The sequence below is a fragment of the Ochotona princeps genome, chromosome 2 (genome assembly GCF_030435755.1).
Source record: "Ochotona princeps isolate mOchPri1 chromosome 2, mOchPri1.hap1, whole genome shotgun sequence".
Classification (NCBI taxonomy): Eukaryota; Metazoa; Chordata; class Mammalia; order Lagomorpha; family Ochotonidae; genus Ochotona; species Ochotona princeps.
The window spans coordinates 58,093,709-58,118,232 of NC_080833.1; the positions used below are offsets into that span (position 1 = coordinate 58,093,709).

A 24,524-nucleotide genomic window follows, 5' to 3' on the forward strand; every position below is an offset into this window, starting at 1 on the left:
AGATTTATTTTGCTTGAAGAGCCAATCAAGTTTCTTTGTACTTAGAGTACGGAAAGGACTAAAGGACGCTTAAGGATGATGACACTGTCTTCACATGAAGAAATACTTTCCCCAGTTTATTGGGAAATCAGAGGTAAACCTACCAGATTTGTAAATTTTAACAACCATCACAAATAACTGTGGGAAGGTAAGATTACTCTAGGTTATTGCAAGTACTATGTATAGTTTTCTATAACCACCCAAGGGCACCCTGTCCCCACCAGTATATAATAGGAACTATGAGCTCTTTCTGTTCTGAGGAAAAAAAAAAAACCATGAGTATTAAGTAGACACAATCCTGAAAGAATACAGTGGTAGTTAACTATTTTAAGTGAAGACATCAGCTTATGTTTTTAGAAAATATCAATGAAAGCGTTTTTTGTTTCCTAAACTATTACTACTTTTAACCTCAGTTACTTTGGGAGATCTAATACTCTTATTATAGTCTAAAGAAACCCTACCTATATAAACTTTTTGATAAGCCAAAAACACACACAAATTTTTCATTTGAGGTCATATACTTTATTTAGTGAAATATTTCACTCTCTTATAAGTTAAAGAAAAATTTCTAGTGACGCAACTTTGGGTCATTATTTTAATAAAATGAAGACAGTTTCTAATCCCCTATGTTTTTATGACATCTTACTCCACTACCATATGTGCAGAACAACAGTGACATCTTAAGGCCAAGTTAACCAGAGCTCCTTTAGTCAGAAAAAGAACTTGAATTGAGATCTGATTTCAAAGTAATTTCATTATATTATCGAGTAATTTTCAAGTTTACGATATTCAATGGTAGATCAAGTGCTGCTTCTTTGACTTCTTTTGCAGTCCTTGTGAACATTTTATGTACATTAGTAAACACATCTTGCATAGACATACTGTATATTAATGCATGCATTCCATTGAGTAGTTGACTGATAATCCCCTTGTAAAGCTTTTATGGAAGAACCAACAAGCCACAGCAGTATAGCATAAGAGGCTTAATCTTTATAAATTGGGGCCTTTTCTGTCTCTTTGCTAACCTAGGTGGCTGTATACAAATTTGGGTGGGTGGGGGCAGGAAACACCTCTTAACATTTAAGGTTTTCTACTTGGGTATACTCTAGCCAGTTCAAAACAAATTGCTTACTTTAATAAAGAATTTTACCATTTTATAAAGAAAGTAAATCACAATGTTTAATTGAAATGGCTGTATTGTAATTAATATTTTGAAATAATTGTGATTTTGAGCTTAAATTATCTATAAATTGTCATTTTTGTATGTGTTAAAAAGATTACTGTATCATGATTAACAGTACTTTTTAGTTGGACTACATATTGATGTAAATAAAACTGTATGAAGACACATTTACTACTTTATTAACATAGATTGTGAATGTACTTAATGGGCTTTTTTTGCAGTATGAGACCATAATGACTTTGAGAGCTGCTTCATTTTACACGCAAAGAAAGTTCTATGAATCTATAAATTTACTGAATCAGTGAAATTAATGACGATGTCAGTTAATTGCAAACGCAACCTGTATTCTCCAGTTTTATTTTCTGTATTGACACTAACCAGTGAAGGTGTACAATGTGATTAGAATGCATTTTGAGGATGCTTTCTGTACAGATACAAAACACAGGGACTAACATAATGCTGTGCAGCGTATAACAGAGCCATTTTTCGGCTTTGGTGTACTCAACTTTTTCAGTATTTAACAAAGTGTTTTGAATAACCAAAAGTCTCTTTATTGTATAAATAAAATGTCACCTTATTGTAAAGTGTCTTTTGTTTATAATCAAAGCAAAAATCCCAATCAGTGATAAAGCTGTAATATGAAAAGGGCATGTTTCTTTTAAAACAAAGATACCACAATCAATGTCTGAAAAAACCAACTTTTATTATAAACATGCAGTGCTTATTGCCAACAATTTTTTCACAATATAAGGATGCCTCAAACACTCAAAAGTTATCTACCAATCTACATAAAATGATAAACACGGTATTGATCTATTTAACAGAATCATACGGTAAGCATAACGACTGATAAACTTGCTTCCAATGATTTCAGTGTAAACAAAAATGCTTTTATTTGGCATTTATTAAATCAAGGTTGACCATTTATGAGCCTTTTCCTTTTGCCCTTTAAAAGAATTGCTTATGTATTTGTAAGGCAGTGACAGAGAGAAGAGCAGGGACAGGGCGAGACCATCAGCCGGTGCTGGGCCAGCCCAGAGCCAGGAATCAGGAATTCCACCAGGATTTCCAACACAGGTGGCAGGAATGAATGCATTACCAGGAAACTGGGCTAGAAGCAGAAACCCCAGGCTCTCCAATGTGGAACTCACAGGTTTTCCAAGAGGTGATTTATCCCACTGCATTCAAACGCCTGGCTCCATTTAAGATTTCCATGTGGTATGCCTTATTAGCAGTTTTCTGTTGCTGCTTTCTACAGAATTAAAAAGGTACTGTCTTCATTTTTTTTTCAAATATCTAAGGATGTACATCCATGCTCAATAATTTCACTTCAGAGAAAATACGTGGATGCAATCTATTCAACTACCTTCAATTATTATATAGAAATAACCAAATTATATGGAAATAAAACATTGAAATAAACAAGTTTTAAATTCAAACTAATGAGAGCAACTCTAACACTTCCACAATTTTCTTCAGATCTTATCTTGATTAGTATTTCTGTGAGTAACATTAAGAGCTGGGGCTCTGCACGGTAGCCTAGTAGCTGAAGTCCTCGCCTTGCACGTGCCAGGCTCCCATATGGGTGCAGGTTCATTACCCATCTGCCCCACTTCCCATCCAGCTCCCTGCCCATGGCCTGGGAAAGCAGTCAAGGACGGCCCAAAGGCTTGGGACCCTGCACCTGTGTGGGAGACCCAGAAAAGGCTCTGGGCTCCTGGCTTCGGATTAGCTCGCCACCAGCTGTTACGGCCACTTGAGAATTGAAATCAGCAGAGGAAAGATCTTTCTGTCTGTCTCTCTGTAAATCTGTCTTACCAATAAAAATAAATCTTAAAAAAAAAATTCAAATTAAATTAAAAAAAAAAAAAGAGCTGGGAAAATGTCTCATAAATATAGGAAAAAGACATCTTCGAAAGGTAGAAAATTTCAACTGAAGACAAAAACAAAACAGTGAATGTAAAATTTAACATACACTGAGAATGATCACATCACCAAAGTCTTAATATAGGTAGGAAAAAGTCTCAACTTTTTTAAAATGCTAAAGAACAATATTCAACAAAATTCAGCTGGGTTTATTATGCTGAATACAAAGATAGAAACTAGACACATTCAAGTCAATTAGTCATGTTATATGGAATAAAAAAAGAAATGCAGAAAAAACCCTGTTTACAAAAATGTTTTGCTATAAAAATATTTAACCAGATTAAATAAAAGTTCATTTCTGAAAAGTGCCTCTTATTGTTGTAAGGAAATGAAAATGATTAGGAGTATTCCTGTGCAAAACATTCAAAAGCAACAAATGAACATTAAACAAGTATGTGCTTATCACCATTATAAGTGTATACAACATCTTAAAAATGTCAAACAATTGTTTTGTCAGATGAAAATACCTAGTGGCAGTAAATATGGCTCAGGCCTGTTATCCCAACACCTGAGATTGGGAAACTCTAAATTCAGTTACAGCAATCACCTTTAGAATAATAAAACAAAATGTTATACCTTCTGACAATTAGCATGATCAGGATCATAAAACAACTCTAATTTAAGTAGGAATTCGGTCTCTCAGATATTCCAGTACAGCAGCTGTTCCCTTCATTAATATGGCTGCCCGAGGAACACGGAATGGATTTCCATCTAGTAGTAATGTTCTAAATAAAAAACAAAAATTGATAATGCAAACATCTTTCATTTATAAAGTTTTTCATCTGATTTCATTTGCAATTTTGTAAATAATTTTAAAAAGTCTCTTAAATCTGAACATTTACACAGCTGAAACTGCAACTATAGTAATAAACAGTGAATGCTTATTACATGAAAGGTAGCACATGAAGCAATTTACATTCACTGGCAAACTGAACAATCCAATGATTTAAGTACAATTAATATTCCTATTTTATAGCTGGAGACAGAAATTTAGGCAAGCAATAAGTATCCACATGAAGGGTTATATTGTAATCCACTTATCAAACTTACAATTTTTAAAAACCAATATAGAGATAAAATTTTACACATTCCTCAGGTAATAGTTGCAACAACTTCTCCATCTTTACCCAAACACTAACATGGCTGTTTTTTTCCTTTGCTCGCTTGACTAGACATACATTTATTTATAAGGTTATTTTCACGTTATAAAATGAAGTTCAATTTAAGGTTTCAGGGTTTACTAAAACAGCTTAAGTTTTATGTAAACAAAAGAGAAAAAACTTACACATCCTATTACAAAGTGGATCTAAACTGTATCTTCAAACAGTTCTATTTCTTTGGAATTCTTCCAAAATTTTACTGTTTTTAAAAAAGGAGTTAACTACAGTGGAATATCATTGTTAGTATATTTCTTACATGTGAATTTAACTACCCACTAAAATGTATTTTAGTTTCTGAATCACTGTGTGGTATTTCCTAGGTCATTTACAGATATATACACAGCAGCAAAAAAACTGAGGTATCAGAAGGTACCTTTCTAGCTAAGGTCACACAAAGTGACACTTGGCCTTTTAAAAAATTTTTTAAATTACACTTTCTATTTTTATTGGAAAGGCAGAGAGAGAATGCAAGAGAGCATTAAAAATAAAAAAGAACCTGTTCACTTTTGCTAGAAAGGTAGATCATATTTTACCACAAGAAACAGAGACATTTGGTTCACTCCGCAAATGGCCACAATGGCTGGAGCGGAGTTGAGCTGAAGCCAGAAGTCAGGAGCTTCCTTCTGGGCCTCCTACACGGGTGCAGGGTCCCAAAGCATTGGGCCGTCCTCGACTGCTTTCCCAGGCCACAAGCAGGGAGCTGGATGGGAAGTGGAGCAAGTGGGACACGAACCAGTGCCCGTATGGGATCCCAGTGCTGCAAGGTGAGGATTTAGCTATCCAGCCATCGCAGCAGGCCCTCCTTGTCCTTTTTGTTTCAGTTCTTAGACCGTAAGTGAGTGCCTTGTTATGGTCATTTGGTGTCACATTATTTTTTTAAGTTTTTCTACTGTTGTTGGTGATACCAGCTTAAACCAGCATTGCAGGAGTGGTGCTGATGTGCTGTCTAGTTTTCCTAAACACAAACAGTCCTTATGGAAAACACACCTATGTTAAATAAGCCTCATTCAGGCATGAATTATTGTGTTTTTCTAAATGATTTCAATGTTAATGATCAATAACAATAAAAGCAAGGTATCTTTATTGATAAACACACATAAAACGAAATCATGTATTCTTTGATGAAAATGTGACAGCCCTACTTCCTTCAGGAGCAATGGTTCAGCATTCACTATTTGGTAATCAGAGGGACTTTATAGGCAACAACTATCACAAATAATGTGGATCAACTACAGCTGTCTCTTTTAACTTACAATTTACTAATGTGAAGTACCAGAATAGAGGGCAGTGCTGTCTCCACAAAACACAATATGTCAAATCACTAATATGCGGTTTTCAGCAGCTAAATTAAATTTGACATATTTTGATAAAAAAAATGATATCAATGACTCTTTATATTCCCATTGACCATGTTCTGGGTACTTAGGATTTTTTTTTCTTTTTTCCAAAAGACAGACCAAAAAGGAGATAAATGAGTCTAAACAAAGCATGATGGAAAATCAGAGTAGAGAGCTAATTCTGTCTAGAGAATAAGAAAGGCTTTTAAAAGAAGTATATAGGGCCCAGTGTGGTAACCTAGTAGCTAAAGTTCTCACCTTGTATGAGCCAGGATTTCATATGTCCCAGCAGCCCCGCTTCCCTTACAGCTCGCTGCTTGTCCTGGATAAGCAGTAGAGGACGGCCCAAAGCTTTGGGACCCTGCACCCACATGGGAGACCTGAAAGAAACTCCTGACTCCTGGCTCAAATTGGCTCAGCTCCAGCCACTGCAGTTAACTGGGGAGCAAACCAACGGATGGAAGATTTTCTGTCTCTGCTCTCTGTAAATTTGTTGTTTCAATAAAAACAAATCTTAAAAAAAAAAAAAAAGTGGTCCTTGGGTTAACTATCAATGAAAGCAGGGCAAAGGCATCCAAGGCAAAGGGAACAGTGAATGTAAAAGAGAAAGCCATTGCCCACTTGAAGCAGAATGATGGTAGGCTATAAATAGATGGTGAAAAATCTTTTTTATAAAGCAAGATATTTCCACTTAAAACGGCATTTTAACTTTCGGGTTCTGAACATATAAAGTGATGATAAAAGTCACCACCAAAAGCAATCTGTTATTTATGTATATACACATGTGATACACAAATATATAAACAAAATTTTAAAATATATCTGGTAAAATTTTATAAACAGATAGATTTCTGACTTGACCGTTATTTTTAACAGGAATATAAATCAACTTCCTGTAAGATTCTTTGAAAACAAAATCTATCAAATAATTTTAAAAGCTCAGTAGGATTATAGCTACCTTAAGTTCACACAATTACCAAGCTCTGGAGGAATCTGTAGGAGGTCGTTATTTTGAAGGTCCAATGTAGTCAGATGCTCCATTGTCTTCATTTTGTGAGGATCTAGAGACCCAACCTGATTATTACTAATCAGAATTGTTTCCAGTACAGGGATACGATAAAGAACTTCAGGAAAAGTTTTGAACCTATAATAAGGAGAAAATATAGGTATCTCCAGAGATCAAAATCTTCCCTTGAAACAAATGATTTTCAGTTTGATATCACAAACTAATATTTACTTGAATTTTGTGTGAGTTTTACATTAGTTTTCCAGAAAATCAAAAACCTTCAATGACAGACTTCTAACTCATTATTAATTCTACATATTCAAAGTTAAAACGTTTCCTGTCTTTATGTAGGTAGCACTATTTTTTTTTTGAGATTTTTCATTTGAAAGGCAGATTTTATACTACTTGTTATTTGTTGAAATCTTTACTCAATGGAGTGTTAAGCCTGTGGTTGATAAGCAACATGAAAATAAGCCATTGCAAAAACTAAAAAAAAAAAAAGGAAGGGGAATACAGGCAGGAGACACTGTAGTGGGTGAAGTATCACTATGTTTCTAAACTGCACCGTGAAATGTGTGAAATCTGGTCGTACACAAATAAAATAAGCTTAAAAAGAAAAGTAACGTGGAAACACAAAGCAACAATGATGTTTCAGAGGAATGGGAAAGTCAATAAATAAGTAGTACTTATTTTAATGTCACCATGTATTAGTTTTCATCTGTAAATAATAACAATACAGTACTAAGCATATATACTTTCTTTTTAAAGTAAAGGCAGTATGCTTTAAGATCTTAAGGCATTGTGTGGGTTACAACAAATGTTAGCTGTTAATATGTTTATTAAAGGGAATTCACAAATTAAATTTAATTACAGCAAGCAATACAAAAGAGTTAGTGAGAGCTCAATTTCTGGAGTAGACTTTCAGGAACTTAAATCCCGAATCCTTAGTATCCTATGTTTTGAGGAGTTAACATCAACTCCTTAATTTTCTGAATGAACATGACAGAATCTACCAAATAGGGATTTTTAAAAGATGAGATGAAAAAGATGAGATAATGCATGTACAGTACTTAGCACAGCACCACCAAATAATAAACTCTCCATAAATATTAGCTATTCTTAATTATCTCAAGCAAGTTGATAGTGCTCTAGATAAATCTAAGTCTTATTTAGTCTAAAAAGTCCTGATATCTACTGCTTACAAGTCTACCTCATCTATTCCTTTAAACCTCTATTTCCTCACTTTATGGCCCAAGGAACACTGCATTTCCTGAAGTTTACCAACCATATCACGTCCTCACATCTTAGTGCCTTACCACATGCTTTCTGCTTTAACTGCTGTAACCACATGCTTTCTCTTCCTAGGCCTGTCAAAGGATTATATTTCAAGACTAGTCCTCAAAGCTAGCTCACTTCCAAGTAATCATAGCACTCATTTTTTGCTATGTCTTATTCTTCAAATGTAACAAATTGCTTTTGTGTCTAACAGTCTATGATTCTACTTTATTCTCAAAACTGCAAAAAGGAACAAAAAAATCAAATCTGCTAGGTATCAACACTAAGAACTCCAAACAAGTAGCATCATTGTCAATTCAAAGTGAAAACACAAAAAAGGTAAAAATAAGGAGCTTTTTCAAATTTATTTGGGTTTTTATTCTTTTTTTTTCAGGTAGCAAAGACTCCTATTTTCCACTATGTAGCAGTTAGAAATGTCCAGTTGCTTACCTATTGAAGGAAAGATTGATTATTTGTAGTCTTATCAACGACTCCATTTCTTCCGGCAAGGAATTTAAAAAATTGTTCCTAAATTGGAAACCAAAATATATGAATGATAAGGTTTGCAAATTTAAAAAAACCACTAAAGGTGTTGAACAAAAATAAAGATAGGCATACCAATGTGTCAACACTTGATCTAATCATACCGAAGCGGGACCCTACCATTTCTGATGAAATCACCACAAGTATTGCTAGTATGCAATTAATTATGCAAACACTTAATACACTTAAGGTAAACAATGTAACTAATCACCTAACTCCTCTAAACTGAATTGAGCAATACTTCCTACAGTTCAAAATCCTTTACATCTCATCTGAAACGCTATGTGAAATAAATTTCCTATTAGTACACTATATATGTCCTTCACAGACATGAAAATCTACTCCAACAATTGAAAAGATACACAAAAATAAAGCAAGAGATTCAATGTTTAGAAAATTAGAGACCACTACTCTGTACTAAGCAATTCAAATTTTACTCTGAGACTATGTCTATATGTGCATGTTTTAGATCTTACAATGAAACATTAAATAAACAAATTCTCATTTGAATTTGGAAGTCTAGGAGCAATGCTGGATGTAAACAAGAAAGTAGAAGTATTTGGGGGCCAGCACTCTGGTGCAGCAAGTTAGGCTGCTTTCCAGCAATGTCTGGATCTCACATGGTACTATTCTGTCGTGGCTAATCTACACCTGACCCAGTTTCTTGATATTATATCTGGGAAGACAAGGGAGAATGGCCCTAGTGTGGGGGGCCCTGTACCTAGAAATGGAATCCAAACGGAGTTCCAGGCTCCAGGCTTCGGCATAGCCCAGCCCTGGTCTTTGTGGCCACTTGGGGAGTGAAGCAGCAGGTGAGAGGCTCTCATTCATCCATTCTATCATCTACCCATCCTCCTCTCTCTCTGCTGTCTTTGTGACTCTTTAAAGAGGATTCTTAGGCAACAGACCATTAACAGAAAAAGTATGTGGGAAAATTATTTCCAACTACATGACTACTTATTACAACTGAGTAATTTTCTCTAATCTATTCCTTTTGATTCAGAAGTCATCCTTAACACACAAGTGACTATAAGTAACCTGCTTTTTTTCCTGCCTGATTTTGTTCAGTTGTTGTCTGTGTTAACATTTTAATGTTTCTTATTTTCCTAGAGAATTCTTGACCTACTTATTATAAGGCATGAAAGCACATGCTGATCACTGAATTTAAAAGCTTTAAATACGCTTACAAACAAAAGAGTGTGTGTGTGTGTGTGTGTAAACTGCAACAAAAGGAAATAGCAGAAACAGAGACTAGGATTCAGTCACCTGCTCTACTAATATTGAATGAAAATGTGGTATTACAGTTTTATCAATGTAACTGCCACCTGGAAATAGAAGCACTTCCATATCTACTAGGAGCAGAGGATCAATCAATTGGCCTTAATCGTATAAGCAAAAAAATCTGGATCTACATCAAGTACAAATCCTCAGAAAGGTATCTTACTATTTTACTGCTGTTGGAGCAATCAAGAAAAAGCAAACCAGGATAAATGTCATACTTTACTCAGTTAATGACTTGAATTTATAAAATTGTCTAATACAGCCTGTAACAAAGAAGTTTTCTGATTAAACTACATACCAACTGATTATAAACATTTTAAATGTTTTTAAATACATTATCTTTTATAATATCATTAATTGAATTTTCATTATACCTAGTCATGATTACAAGAAAACATTATTTCAATTCCTAGGTTTGACAAAGTTCAGCAATATAAAAACTGAAACAGAAAAACTTAAATATTGATAAGCAAGGCTAAACGTTAGTATTTTTAAGTGTACTATTCAAATGTTAAATATACTAAAAATGCACCTACTGAAAACGCTGTAGAGATGTACTTTAACAATAAAATGTTGAAACACAAGCAATAAACGCCTGAGTTGCTCTGAGACATAAATATTATGATTCTTAAGGAGCTGTGCTACTGCTGAGTCCATTACTTCAAACCACACATGCTTAAATTAGATTTCCTATTACCTCTGAAAATCTTAAATATGGTTTCATTTATTTTTTTTAAAGGTTTACTTATTTTTATTGGAAAGGCGGATATACAGAGGAGGAGACAGAGAGAGGAAGATCTTCCGACAGATGGTTCACTCCCCAGGTGACCGCATGGCTGGAGCCGAGCCAATCCGAAGCCAGGAGCCAGGAGCTCCTCTGGGTCTCCCATGCAGGTGCAGGGTTCCAATGCCCTGGGCCATCCTTGACTACTTGCTCAGGTCACAAGCAGGGAGCTGGATGGGAAGCAGGGTGGCCGGGATTAGAACCGGAGCCCATATGGGATTCCAGCGAGTGCAAGGCGAGGACTTTAACCACTACACTATCATGCCAGGCCCAGGTTTCATTTATTTTTGTTGCCACTCCTAATTACTTTACTCCTGGTCTTATCTAGTTAATACAGTATTCTGAAACAAATAAGTTGTTTAAAGAGAAGCATGCAAGCTACTGTGTAGCATAGGGTTATGCCAGTTTTATTCTATCTAATTTCAGGAAAGGATCAATATATTTCTTATTACTTATTTTAACAATCACTTATACAGATGTCTGATTAACTATTTGCTAATACTTAAATTTCCTCTAAAATCCAGTTACTAATCTAAAAACCAGTTTCCATACTTACCCACATAAATAAAACTTATAGGGCATAAGTTAGGTAAAAGACAAGTTACAATTTTGAAAAATCAGGCAGTGGTAATATCAACAAATACCTGACATCTAAAAATGTCAATTTCTGAAGCATACAGAATTCCGAGGATATAGAGGAAAGCTTATTAAAACTGAGGTTGACGTCAGAAACCATGTCTTTCAGTTCAATAATCCTGAAATAAGAATGATTTTTAGAAGTGGTAACACTTAATTCACAATCAGAACTTCAAAACCATAAACAGATCCTAAGTATGGAAAAGTTCCACATTGTTTCTGATAATTGGGCCTTTTTCATAAGATGTTTGAGGTTGGTTGAATTACTAATATAAATAAACTTCTGAAAAACAAACAAACAAAAAACAGCCTTACTACAGTCTATCCAAAAGTTTCTATTTCTATTTGACCTTAAAATTGATGCTAAAGTTTTACGTAAAGCCCATATATTTTGAAGTTAGTCAGTCATGGCACAAACAAAAAAACAAAATCCAGGAAATTTTTATATCTTACATTATTTGGCTAAATTTTAATCATACATTGTTAATCATAATTTTAATCATAAATTGTTAGACATATATCCTGTAAAACAGGAATTTCTACAAACTACACAATGTAATAACAACTGCTTTTGAGTACTTGAAAATATTCTTAAATGTACTGTGTCAACTTCTTTCATTAAACTTGCTATTTAAAAAAATATACATCAGCATTAAATTTAACCATGATTTTAAATCAGTTCCTAGTCTGGTAAGTGTCACCACTGAACAGTTTAAGTTAGGCTTAGAGAGGAAGTATTAAACATTTCTGAGTAAGCATAATCAAGCTTAGTACTTTCAATTATGTTACTAATGTCATTTACCAAGAAATGTGAATTAAACTGTAACAATCTTTAGTATATCATACTAAAAGACAAAAAATGAATACACAGATAGGGGAAAATTTATGACACATAAGGTATTCAACAAACTACACACAGTATCATTCTAAACAGGCTATAGCTTAAGATAAAACAAGTCATGCTATGAAATTAATGGCATAAATCAGTGACCTTTACTGCCTTTTTATGGTTTTCAAAGCTGCTGAAATGTCATACAATGAATGTGGCAACAGAAAAGCATATTATTTTGCATAAAGACCAGGTGGGTAGAATAAGTAAATAATAAAATAACATACTTAAGAATCCTTCAGTCTGCTCCAGCCCCTCCCCCAGTAACTTGCATGATTCAGGACCAGGCAAAGCAAACCTAGGTTGACAGTTTTAATGCTCAACTATTGCATCTCTCAGTTCCTTAAACAAGGTAAAATCGGAAGAGGTGCTACATCTCCTTGCTGCAATGAACCCTCATAAAATTATTATTCAAGGGTTAAATTTCCTGAACAGTTTGATTTTTAAAAATTTTTAAACATTTCAAATTAAAAACTATTCTATTTTCTCAATATATATCCCCTTTTATCATTATGATTTTTTAATCTATTCACTTAAAAGAGTTACAGAGAGAAGTAGGAGGAGGAGGAGAGACAAAAAGATATCCTTCCTAAGCCAGTCCAGTCCCCACATGGCTGAAGCGTCCATGGGTGGACCAGGCCAAAACCAGAAACCAGGAGCTTTATCTGGGTCTCCTGTGTAGATGCAGGGGCTGAGACATCTGGGCCATCCTCAACGGATTTCCCAGGCACATCAACAGGTAGCTACATTAGAAAAATGAGCAGCCAAGACTAGAACTGGTGCCAATGTGGGATTCCAATGTCAGGGAGGTTTTTAAGCCCAATGCTGCAATGCTGTACCCCTCCCAGCCCTGGCCACTACCCCCTCACCTTTTAAAACTAATTTATCTACTTGAAAGGGACAGTTACAGAGAGAGGAAAGAAAATGAGTTTTTTTTTTCTTTTAAGTACTAAAATGCTTAGCATTTATATTATAAGTACTAAGCATTATCTTCTTGCAAAATGATTTCTATGAATTATACCATTTTAATTCATATAAATATGTATTACTATTTTTTATCCCTATTTCACAAGTAAGGAAATTAAAAGCAACTACTTAATGTGTTTAAAGCCATAATCAATACATCTGCAATACAGTACAAGTTAGCAACTCTTCAGGTCAAGTTTCTTTTCATCATTTTAGCTGTTAAGTTCATCTACCAACCTTCTTTGGGTATGTAGTTTATTATTACATAACATTTTTGAAGAATCCAACATAAAAGTAATTTCCTCTAACTTTTCCATATTTAAAATATCAAAGACTGTATGGCACAAAGTAAAATGCAAAGTATGACTTCTGGCTGTCTGCCAGCAATGGACTTGGTGCAAGGGGCCGATTATCATTAACATGGACTACTGACAGACGGTCAGTTGCCAAAATTTATTAATGCCATCAGGCTTTTATACACAGAGGGTCACATAGGATAAAGGAGGAGGCATTAAGGAGTTTACGTAGTTCCGTTAAGCCTGTCTAAGGATCCCTTGTCTGAAAGTATCTCTGTTTTGAAAATATCCAATTGTTCTCATGCTAATGATATCCAATCAATTGTTCTACATATGACTTCTAAAAACAAGAACTCTTTTTTAGTAGAAAAATATTAAAGGTTTCAATAAACTTTACTATATTATTAGTAGAAAAGATTCAGTACCTTGGCCATTCCTTGACATAAATCTCTAAATTAAAATTTGTATTATTAAACATGAACTTGGCATTGCATAACTTCATAGCACTTTTTTCCTAATATTTCATTTACAGACAAAAATTTTCATTTTATTAGTGATTCTAAATATACATAGTTTAAAAGTTTAACGTTTAAAAGATAAACAGTTTACAAAATCTATACACCTCTAACAAATGAAAGAATTTCATTTTGGTAACCCCTTTAACATTAGCAATAAAATAAGTTTTACTTTCAAATTAACAAAGCAGAAATTGTTTTTCTTGCAGCTACATCTGAATATAACTGTCACATTTTACTAGAAATAGCATCAAACAATTCTTACCTTTTTGGAATTTCACATAGCTGATTCTTACTGAAGTTAACAGAAACGATGATGTTGCCTTTTACTGCATCAAATACTTCATCAGGAATCAAATTTTTTTGTTTATCACTAAAATGAAGGATTGTTCAAAAAAAAATGAATCCTTAGAGGTTCAGAAAGAAATAATTATTACTTTTCATTTTTTAAAGGGACTTACAAAAATTTTTAAGGTATTTGATTATGATGGCTGGTAAACAATATAAAAAATTATCAAATCATAAAATACTCCTTGTAGAAATTCAGACAACAATTGCATTATAAATAGGCCAAACGTGGGCATTCAAATTCCTAACCAAATAAAACCAGAGATACTTTCATAATCTAGGAAACCTGACAGTCACACAGCAAACGAATACTCCGTTCCTCTACCTTCAACCAGCAGTAAATCTCTAAAGCTAGAAGTAAATCTTAGTAAAGCTGTTTCTGCTATAAAGTACCATTTAAATTGTTCCAGAGGTGCTCAAATCTTGGGAAACTGATCTGTGCCCAAAATCCTTGCAAAGTTGATGCTGTTTTAAAAGTTGCTAGCATTTATGCTGAGATCAAGAATTAATATTTTAAATAAGATACTTCTAATTAAAATATGGAAGATAAATTGCAATCAATTTAGAATAAAAGCAACCAAAGATGTATCTTCATTATGTTTTTCTAATATCCATGCTTAAAAAGTAACAATGGTTATCCCATAATGTAAGACCAAAACAACTTTACAGGTTGCCTGAATGATTAAAAGCAATAGCATAAATAAAGCATATGGTATAATGTTTTACATAGAATGGACTCAATAAATGGTATTTATTCAGGGTGAAGGGAACAGATGAGAGATTAAAAACAAAACGCTAAGCTAAGAAATTTCAAAGCAGGAATTACATCTGTCTCATCAATCACTGCATGATACCCAGCAAAGAAGTTGATATTTAGCAGACCACAAGAAAACCTACCAAATCGGTAGTTCACTTTCTGGAAGATATGCTATGCTACGTTATTATGCTATGCCAATACAGGGATATAAATATAAGAAGAGGAAAATAACCTGTTCTAGTGTGGTAAACAGAATTAGATTTAAAATGCTGATTTCTATATATATTAAAGAGTGACAAGAAAGAGATGAGAAAACTGTGAATGAAACACAACAAATACAAACTACAACTGGCTGCAAGAAATCGGTTCCAAGTGACACATTAAGCTTAAGAGGGTAACACTGATACTAACTATAGATTCATAAATAAATCTAGCCATCCGTCTTACTTGAGTCTGTATTCTTTTGTATTTTCACAGAATCTACACATGAGCCAGTAATGAGCTTTGAGATTATCATTTATTTTTTATCATAGTTGCTCATACACTATAAAAATAAGACTGGACTACTACCTTCAATCTTCGCAAAGGTATCTCCGCAGGTTAATGTACTTCCATAACATACAAACATTTTAAGGCTTCTATCTCAACTTACATACTAATAACATAATCGTTTAAGTTTTAAAAAATGTGATACCACGGCATATTACAACTACAATATATATTATTCGTCTTAGATTAAGAAACATTAGCCGTGTACAACTTCTCAAACTGCCTGCTAGATAAGACTTTCATTAACTAAAGACTAATTTCTTTTTAACAGGACCCAAGTTCTAAGAATATTATTACCAATACTGTCACTTCATTTTTACAATACGCAGTTTCTGTAAAAACTATACTATTAATAAAAGCATCCGTCAAGAAATAAACCATCTATTTATTACCATAGATAAAAATCAACCAAAGTATACAATGTCATTATAATTTTAGTATTTTTTTTTTCAATTGCTACTATTCTAGGTACTCTGTTGCATTTTTCTCAAATTTTCCTTTTTAAATTTTTTTCTTAAAAGTCCCTTTTGTGCTTTTCAGTATTACATACCTATAATCTAACAACTTTGAGGTGACGATGGCATGGATATTGACACTGGATTCACTGGGTAGTGTCATGGCAGTCTTAGCAGCAGAGTCGTTTTGACTAGGTCCATCATCTGGCAAAAAATAAATCATATAAAAACTTATGTTCACACATCAGCATCATTTTTAAAATCCTTGATAATAGGTAAATATGGTACACACTATTTCTATATTTTATTGGTGAGATAACCTTCAGGATTATGTTTTATTTCTAATAAATATCAATCTGGAAGATAAAATTTAATTATTAGAAAACAGATAAAGGTCTACAGTATGGATTCAAAGCTGTTAAATAAATCCTACAGTCAGGAAATTTAGGAGTAAGACAGCAGGTACAATGTCTAAGAAGAAACAAATCAAGTTTTTATCTTAAAATAATATGAACCATTAGAAAAAAATTTCTTAGCAAAGGGAAGATACCCATATTATCTCCCTTCATGTTCCCCCAAATAATCATATGTTTATCTTCTTTCCAGTTTAGTATATAGTAAAACTGATTATCTCCAATCACCTAAAATTGGCAATCCTCATAATTAAGTACGCTTCTGGTACATTATTGTATCTGCCAAGATTTTGTTGATAAAGAAAGACTTTTTTACTGGACATTTTCCTAACATGCATTCATACTCATACAACCACATATCAATAACCAACTTACTAATCAAAGAAACTGTTTAATACTCCCATCACATGGCACCCCAAAAATACACATTTAAAAGAATAACATTTTATGTATAAAGACTTGAAAAATCTATAATGAAGTAAAATAAGATTTCTAATTTTCAACAATGTGAAAAAGATGAACCGATTCTACAATTCATATTTAGAAATCACTGGCATTGATCTTACTTGAGCCCACTAAGTATCCAATTAACATCTGCTAATGCCTATCCAGTTTATTTGTCTTGAGTTGAACTCCGCTAGTCATTAAGCAATAATGACTACTGTTTTACAATTAAAAGTAATTTTAAAAACTGATTATTATTTCCCATTTACATACTTCTTATATATATTTATTCATAGAAGCAGCACAGGACAAGTTATAAAGATAGCATACAAAACTAAAATATATCAGAGAAATATTGAGACCAAGTAGGTGCAGTGGTATACAGAGCTTTCCTAGCAGTTGTTTTACTACCTGAAAACATACACAATATTGGTTGCCAAAAAAACACAAGCAGTGACACAATATTAAACCAACAAAAAAAAAAAACCAGAATTGTCTTTATCATTTATATGTATACTACCAGGATCACTGATTTCCAAAGAGCTACATTTTTAATTATCAAAGAACCTTTAAAGAGGGAATATATGCTCTTTGTGGAAGGTATTGATGTGAAACAAAATTTATTTCTCATCATATAACTTTGTGCACTGGTTAATTTTTTTGCACTATGCATTTATTGACTTATTTTCAATACTCAAATAAGCTCCAAAAACTTCAACTGAACAGGGCACACTTAGAAAATATGAGTAAATATACGCTAACATGAAATATATATTAACGTGTATCGATGTATATTAATGTGAGATTTAAAAGAACTAGAAGGCGCTTATCCTATAAATTTCCACAGAGAAAAACTTACTTCTGTTTTTTTAAAAAGTAAGACATACAGAGAGAAGGAGAGAGAGAGAGAAAGATCTTCCATCCACTGGTTCACTCCCCAAACAGCCATAATGGCCAGAGCTGAGCACATCTGTCTCAGTGAGCCAGAAGCCAGTGTCTCCTCTGAGTCTCCCACATCTGTACAGTTCCAAGGCTTTAGGCAATCCTCCCCTGTTTTCCCACGCCACAGGCAGAGAGCTGGATGGGAAGTAGAGCAGCCACGATCTGGGATGCTGGCACTTGAAGGTGGAGGATTAGCCTATAGAGCTGCTGTGCTGGCCCCAAAAGTTGCTTGTATTTGCATAAGTGAGTGAAACAACTGCCAAATAAAGACTCAATCACATAAAGCAGGAAGAGAAAAACTTTTCAGAAATTCTCAAATCTATTCTTTTGTTAAGAAGGCATTATGGGTGACTCAGTTAAATGAGTGTCATCTATTTTGGCATCCAATTTACAGATTCAGTTTCTCTCTTTTTTAAAAAAATTAATTTTTCATTGGAAAGGCAGGCATACAGAGAAAAAGAAATGCAGAGATCTTATATCCGACAGCTCACTCCTAAAGTGGCCACAACAGTCAGAACTGAGCCAACTCAAAGCCAGGAACCAGAAGCTTCTTCTGGGTCTCCCATTTGGGTGCAGGGTCCAAAAACTTTGGTCCATCCTCTGCTGCTTTCCGAGGCCACAAGCAGAAAGCTGGATGGGAAGAGCAGAAGCTGGGATATGGACTGGCACCCATGTGGGATCCTGTTGGATGCAAGGCAAAAGATTTAGCCCCCAGGCTATTGCAGTGGGCCCTTAATTTCTCTCTTTCAGGCAAACTGGCACAAATCACTCTGCCTTGCCAGTAGTTTTATTGAAGGGAAAAAAAGCCACATTAATCACATTTTCTCCCAGAATAAAAACAAGGGTGAAAGCCCATTTGCTTATTTCTTAATTGCATAACATTATCCAAAACATACTAACAAGTAGATACTACTATGGGAAGAAGTAAAGACATCATAACTCAGTCTAGTGGACAAAATTTAAAAAAAAACACATAAAACAATATGTTAAGCACGGGCCCGGCGGCGTGGCCTAGTGGCTAAAGTCTTCACCCTGAACACACTGGGATCCCATATGGGCGCCAGCTCTAATCTCAGCAGCTCCACTTCCCATCCAGCTCCCTGCTTGTGGCCTGGGAAAGCAGTCGAGGACAGCCCAAAGCTTTGGGACCCTGCACGCGTGTGGGAGACCTGGAGGGAGTTCCTGGTTCCTAGCTGAGGATTGGCACAGCACCGACTATTGCAGTCACTTGGGGCGTGAATCATCGGACGGAAGATCTTCCTCTCTGTCTCTCCTCCTCTCTGTATATATGACTTTGTAATAAAAATAAATAAATCTTTTTAAAAAATATGTTAATCGCAGCGAGAGAAGTATGTAGAGTGTATTTTAATGGAAGTAATGTATGTTGAGGAGGCATGGAAGTTCTGTAATCAAGGTGTGCCGAGGTAAACCTTAGAAGGGAGTAAGAACGCTGCTTGTTATTAATAGAAAAATTTTAAAGAATTTGTCACTTTTCAACAATGCTTTTCAGTTTCAAGATTTTTTTAATGATTTTATTATCTGCTGTTTATCCTAAAATGAAAGAATCTAAATAAATGCTTATTTTCTGAGGCAATAAGGTAAGGACCTTGGAAAAAACTATGAACAGGCTTACAGTGCCTGCACTGGAACTAGAATGCATAGCTGCATAAAGAGAAAAAAGCAAGGTCATTTCTTAGAGACTCTGTGCAGTTAACTTGATGACTAAGGCAATATGGGACATTACTCAAAATATGATCCTCAGAACAGCAAAGAGTCTCACTTGAAAACTGTAACAAATGTACATTTCCAGACGGGACCCCTAAACCAAGGTGAATCAGAAATTCTGAGCGGAACTTAGCAATCTGTTTTCACCTGGTCATCAGAAAGATTCTAAGAACACAAAAGTTTTAGAATCAACATACTAGCCTGTAAAAAGAACTGCATAAAAGACCTGTCAGCTCTGCTGTTCACAGTCCACCTAAGCCTGAGAAAACAGGTAACAATTGCCCAAAGACAGCCCATTACTATAAAATTGCAAACACACTGAAAATATGATACCAGTTCATTATGTCACATATATAGCCCTAAATTACAACGTTAATGTATTAATTTATTCTATACTAACAGAAATGAAATAAAAACAGATTATTACAATTTTAGTGAAGCAGTAAAAATCATATTACTGAGGTAGTGTAGTGACCTAGCTATCTAATCCTCCATGTGCAGTGCTGGGTGCTGCTTTATGTCCAGGCTGTCTTGCTTCTGATCCTGCTTTTTGTTAATGTCGTGGGAAGGCAGTCAAGAATCTCCTAAGTCTTTGGGCCCATGCACCAACAGGGGAGACCTGGAGGAAGCTCCTGGGTCCAAGCTTCACATCAGCCCAGCTCTAGTAACTGCAACATTTAGGGAGTGAATCAGCAAACAGAAGATTACTCTAACTCTTCCTCTCCAACTTTGAAGAAAAAATAAATCTTTTTTAAAAATCATAATTATAGTATTTTCACCTTTGCTCATTGTCATGCTAAATTACCACATCCCAAAATATATTTTTTTCTTATATTTTGTCAGAATTTAGCAATACTGTACAAGAGCAGTAGCTACAAAAGTATCTATAAATATATTTAGCAATCACACACACATTATTTCCTGAAAATTTAGTGCTGCTTTTTTCAAAGTTTCAATACCAGCTGCTTACTGAATATTTCTTACAGTATTTTCTAATTGGCACACATTAATACAGATCAAAGATACTGAAGACAGATAACTATTGAGAGTAAGCATATTTTTATAATCCCAGCATATCTATGTTCTATAAGAATTCAAAATTGGGGCAACAAAATACGGGGCATATGGAGACTCTATGATGGACTATGTCAATCACTGGATTCTTTAACGACCTCATCGTGCTTGGAGTGGCGAGATTGGCAGCAATTCATAACTGGTGAACTATCAAAACCACTTAAGGAAGTATCTCAGAGCATGCCCTACATCCAGGACCTGGGGTGGGTGGGAAACTGGTGGGGTTTCTCCCTCAATATTCCCCTTTACCTCAGATACATGAAGGACACAATATGGAAATAATAGTCTTACCCACTTCCCTATAGTTCTTGTACCTTTTTACCCTAATTAACAATGTAAAGATTGTAAAAAGTATAATAAAAAATGAAAAGAATTTAAAATTGGAACTAATAATTGAGGTACTATGTCTTGCAAGCACTAGATCTGCAGTACACTTAAACTTGCGTATATTATTTCACACACTTTTGCATAACCTTCAAAATGCAAGTACCTTGTATCTTGCTTTGTAGATATTTCAGGACTCCTTCAGTTCCTTTCTGAAAGAATGAAAACAACACATATTCATCAGGCATAACTTGCAGTTTTACAAATCAATATATATATTTGAATTGAAACTTAAAAAGAAATAGCTGAATTCTACATATACTTGCATTTATAATTTCTCTTCTAATGGTTCTCAAAGGATTTCCTTCCAGTGCCAGAAATTTCAAATGAAGCTTTCCCAGTGAATAGGGAAGACTACAAAAGATTTAATAAATTTCAATTAAAACGTTAAATATAAGTATAATCCAAGCAAATAGTCGAATATGTAACAGTAAGTGATAATCAATCCCTATATAATATCGTCAAGGTCTAAAAAGTATACAGTTAAATTTTTCTTTTTAAAATGAATACTGGACATGTAAAAGAAAGACTGGATCTAGACCCAAAATAGCATTAAGATTAAGACTGAGCTGTAAAGCATTTTACTAAATTGCATCCAGTCCTGAAAAGAAAATGTTAAGAATATAAATTTTTAATGAGTAAGTGACAGAAGACAGCTATCCTGATAGTAAAACAGTATCCTGTTTTCTTTTGAAACTCATGCAGCAAGTGAAGTGCTTCTAGCGGAAAATGTCATGGTGGAGCAGGGAAGGATATTGCCTGTGAGGACAGCAAACCAAGTGGGAACTGCTTTATGTTGCAGCTGCTCCATTCCAATCCAGCTCCTTGCGAATAGCCTGGGAAAAGCAGTGGAAGACAGATCTAGTGTTTGATCCTGCCACATATAGTGGATAGCAGATGAACCTCCTGGCTTCAGGCTTCTACCCCAGCCCACCACTGGCCATTGAAGCTATCTGGGGCGTGAACCAGAGGAGAGGTTTTTTTCTATTGGTCTCTCCCTCTCTGCAACTCTGACTTTAAAACAAACAACTTTTTTTGTTTCAAGTCCTTCTAAATCTAACAGTCCTTGCTACCAAGTTCTCAGTAGAACAAAAAATTAAAAACCAAATACACAAGCAAATAAAACTAACCAAAACACAATGCAGGCATTTACCGTCCTTTACTGATAAAAAGATTACAAGATCATTTCCAAAGTAGCCGTTCTATGTTTTTTTTTTTTGTTCTATGTTAAGTTCAACATACAGTAACTATGAACTCAATCACCCAATTCTTTCATATTTACTCAAGAGAAAAAGCAAAAAACAATGTTTTGGTTTTCGCTCACCAAAACCAAAAAACAATTCAAACATCTATCACCTAATTACTTCAGAGAGGAACACATTGTAGTATTGTGTCTATACAACAGAACAATACTCAGCAACAGAAAGAAATGAGCTCTGATACAATCACCTAAGTGAACTGCAAAAGTACTGTGCTATACAAGTTAGAAACAAAGACTGCATACTGTGTGATTTCATGTATATGATATTCTAAAAATGACAAAAATGTACCAATAAAGCAAACTGGTGGTTGAGCAATGAAAGGGAATTGACCAAAAAAGATAAGAGAAAAAAAATTTTCTGTTTCTATAACTCTGCTTTCCAATTTAATAATTTTTTTTTTAAATACAGCATTTCATGCCCACGGAAGGGCATGAAAACTAGGATGGGGGCTGGGGTGGCTAGACAGAGAGGCACTCAACAGCATCCAGAAGGGCAGGATAGTTGAGCTGGTTAGATGGCACTAAGCTTTATTACCCATTGACAAGTATGAGAGCCAAATGGGATGTGGGACAGACTGGACTAGTCTGCTACACATACTGGCAAACAAGGGTAGGGGGCGGACCTGGTGGGGGTTATTGTGGGTCGCTCCGACTACGCTGCAGCTCCCACTGGTTGATGTGAGGGCCACGTACGTGCTGGGCAGAACCAGGCTGGACTGCAACACCCATCGGCTCCAGTACAAGTCGGGACTGAAACCAGAACCAACCCAGCAATTGCAACCACCAGCTGATCGAGGAGATGGACTGTGCCGGGCCCTGTGCTTGCTAGAACATACAAGAATATGGTTTGGGAATACCTCAAAGTTTCTGTGGGGATCTCCCCAATCGAAATGCTGGACTCAGAACCCTAACCAAGAAAAGATAGAAGAAAGAACAAGTCAATCAACCACCTCAGTTATATGTTGGCAGCAAAATACTGGGCAAATGAAGACTCTATGATGGACTATGTCAATCAGTGGATTCTTCAACGGCCTCACTGAGCTGGGAGTGCCGAGAGTGGCAGCGATTCATAACTGGTGAACTATTAAAACCACTTGAGCAAGGATCTCAGAGCATGCCCCACATCCGGGACATGGAGTGGGTGGGAAACTGGGTGGGGCTTCTCCCTCAATATCCCCCTGTACCTCAGATACAAGAAGGAAACAATATGAACATAATAGTCTTACCAACTTCCCTATAGCCCCTGAACCTTTTTACTGTAACTATGTAAAGATTGTCAACAATTAAAAAATATATATATATAAAAAATAAATACAGCATTAAAGAATTCTTCCTCTGACTCTCAAAAAAAGTAAAAAAATTCACAAAAAATTGGGCCTAGCGGCAAGGCCTAGTAGCTAATGTCCTCACCTTGAACAGGTCGGGATCCCATATGGTCGCCAGTTCTAATCCCAGCAGCCCCACTTATCATCCAGCTCCCTGCCTGTGGCCTGGGAAAGCAGTGGAGAATGGCCCAAAGCCTTGGGATCCTGCATCCATGTGGGAGACCCAGAAGAGCTCCTGGCTCCTGGCTTCAGATCAGCTCAGCACTAGCTGTTCTGGTCACTTGGGGAGTGAATCATTGGACAGAGAATCTTCCTGTCTCTCCATCTCTCTGTATATCTGACTTTACAATAAAAATAAATAAATCTTGAAAAAAACTACAATAAATTTAAAAGGTATGGGAGAGGTAGGGATAGAAAAAGGCAGCATCTGGCCTACGGGTTAAGATACTCACACCCCACTCGGGAGTGTCAGGGTTTGATGCCAGGCTCCAGTTCCAGACCCTAGCTTCCTGCTAATACAGATGCTTGGAGGCAGCAGTGAAAGCTGAAATGTTTGGTCCCTCCCACTCACATGGAGACCTGCATTGCATTCTTGTCTCCCACCTCTGATACCAGCCCAGCCCCAATTGTTGTGGGCACAGGGTGAGTGAGCAGTCCCAATCAATGAGAACTTTACCTCTCAAATACATTTTACAAATTAAATATATACACCATAGAAAAAATAACTAAATAAACTTGATATGAAAAGAGAAATTAGCTAGGACAGGAAGGGAAGGGAGCAGCATGTTCTGGCTTTGGCTTAAGAAGAATGGAACTCTATTACACAGGGAGGCAGGAAAATGCCTTTCTAGGATCAAAAAAGAAAGAAAAGAAAAAAAGAAAAAGAAAAAAAGAAAGCATTGCTCTAGTCAATGTAGGGTCCAGTGCAGTAGCCTAGTGGATGAAGTCCTTGCCTTGTATGTGCTGGGATCCCATATGGGTACAAAATAAATATCCTAGCTAATTTGCTTC

General features: G+C 35.3%; 1 protein-coding gene across 1 annotated transcript in view; it reads right to left on the bottom strand.

Annotated features, from left to right (window-relative positions):
- Positions 1-3,076: 3,076 nt before the first annotated feature.
- LRRC40 (leucine rich repeat containing 40) overlaps positions 3,077-24,524 on the bottom strand; it is a 61,541-nt gene continuing 40,093 nt past the window's right edge. Inside the window, exons 8-15 of the mRNA XM_058657957.1 lie at positions 21,190-21,281; positions 21,034-21,075; positions 16,041-16,149; positions 14,102-14,209; positions 11,179-11,289; positions 8,377-8,454; positions 6,604-6,789; positions 3,077-3,873 (exon numbers count right to left, since the gene is read on the bottom strand). Of these exons, the coding sequence (XP_058513940.1) occupies positions 3,768-3,873; positions 6,604-6,789; positions 8,377-8,454; positions 11,179-11,289; positions 14,102-14,209; positions 16,041-16,149; positions 21,034-21,075; positions 21,190-21,281 (832 nt within the window). The 3' untranslated portion in view covers positions 3,077-3,767. The remainder of the gene's footprint in view (positions 3,874-6,603; positions 6,790-8,376; positions 8,455-11,178; positions 11,290-14,101; positions 14,210-16,040; positions 16,150-21,033; positions 21,076-21,189; positions 21,282-24,524) is intronic.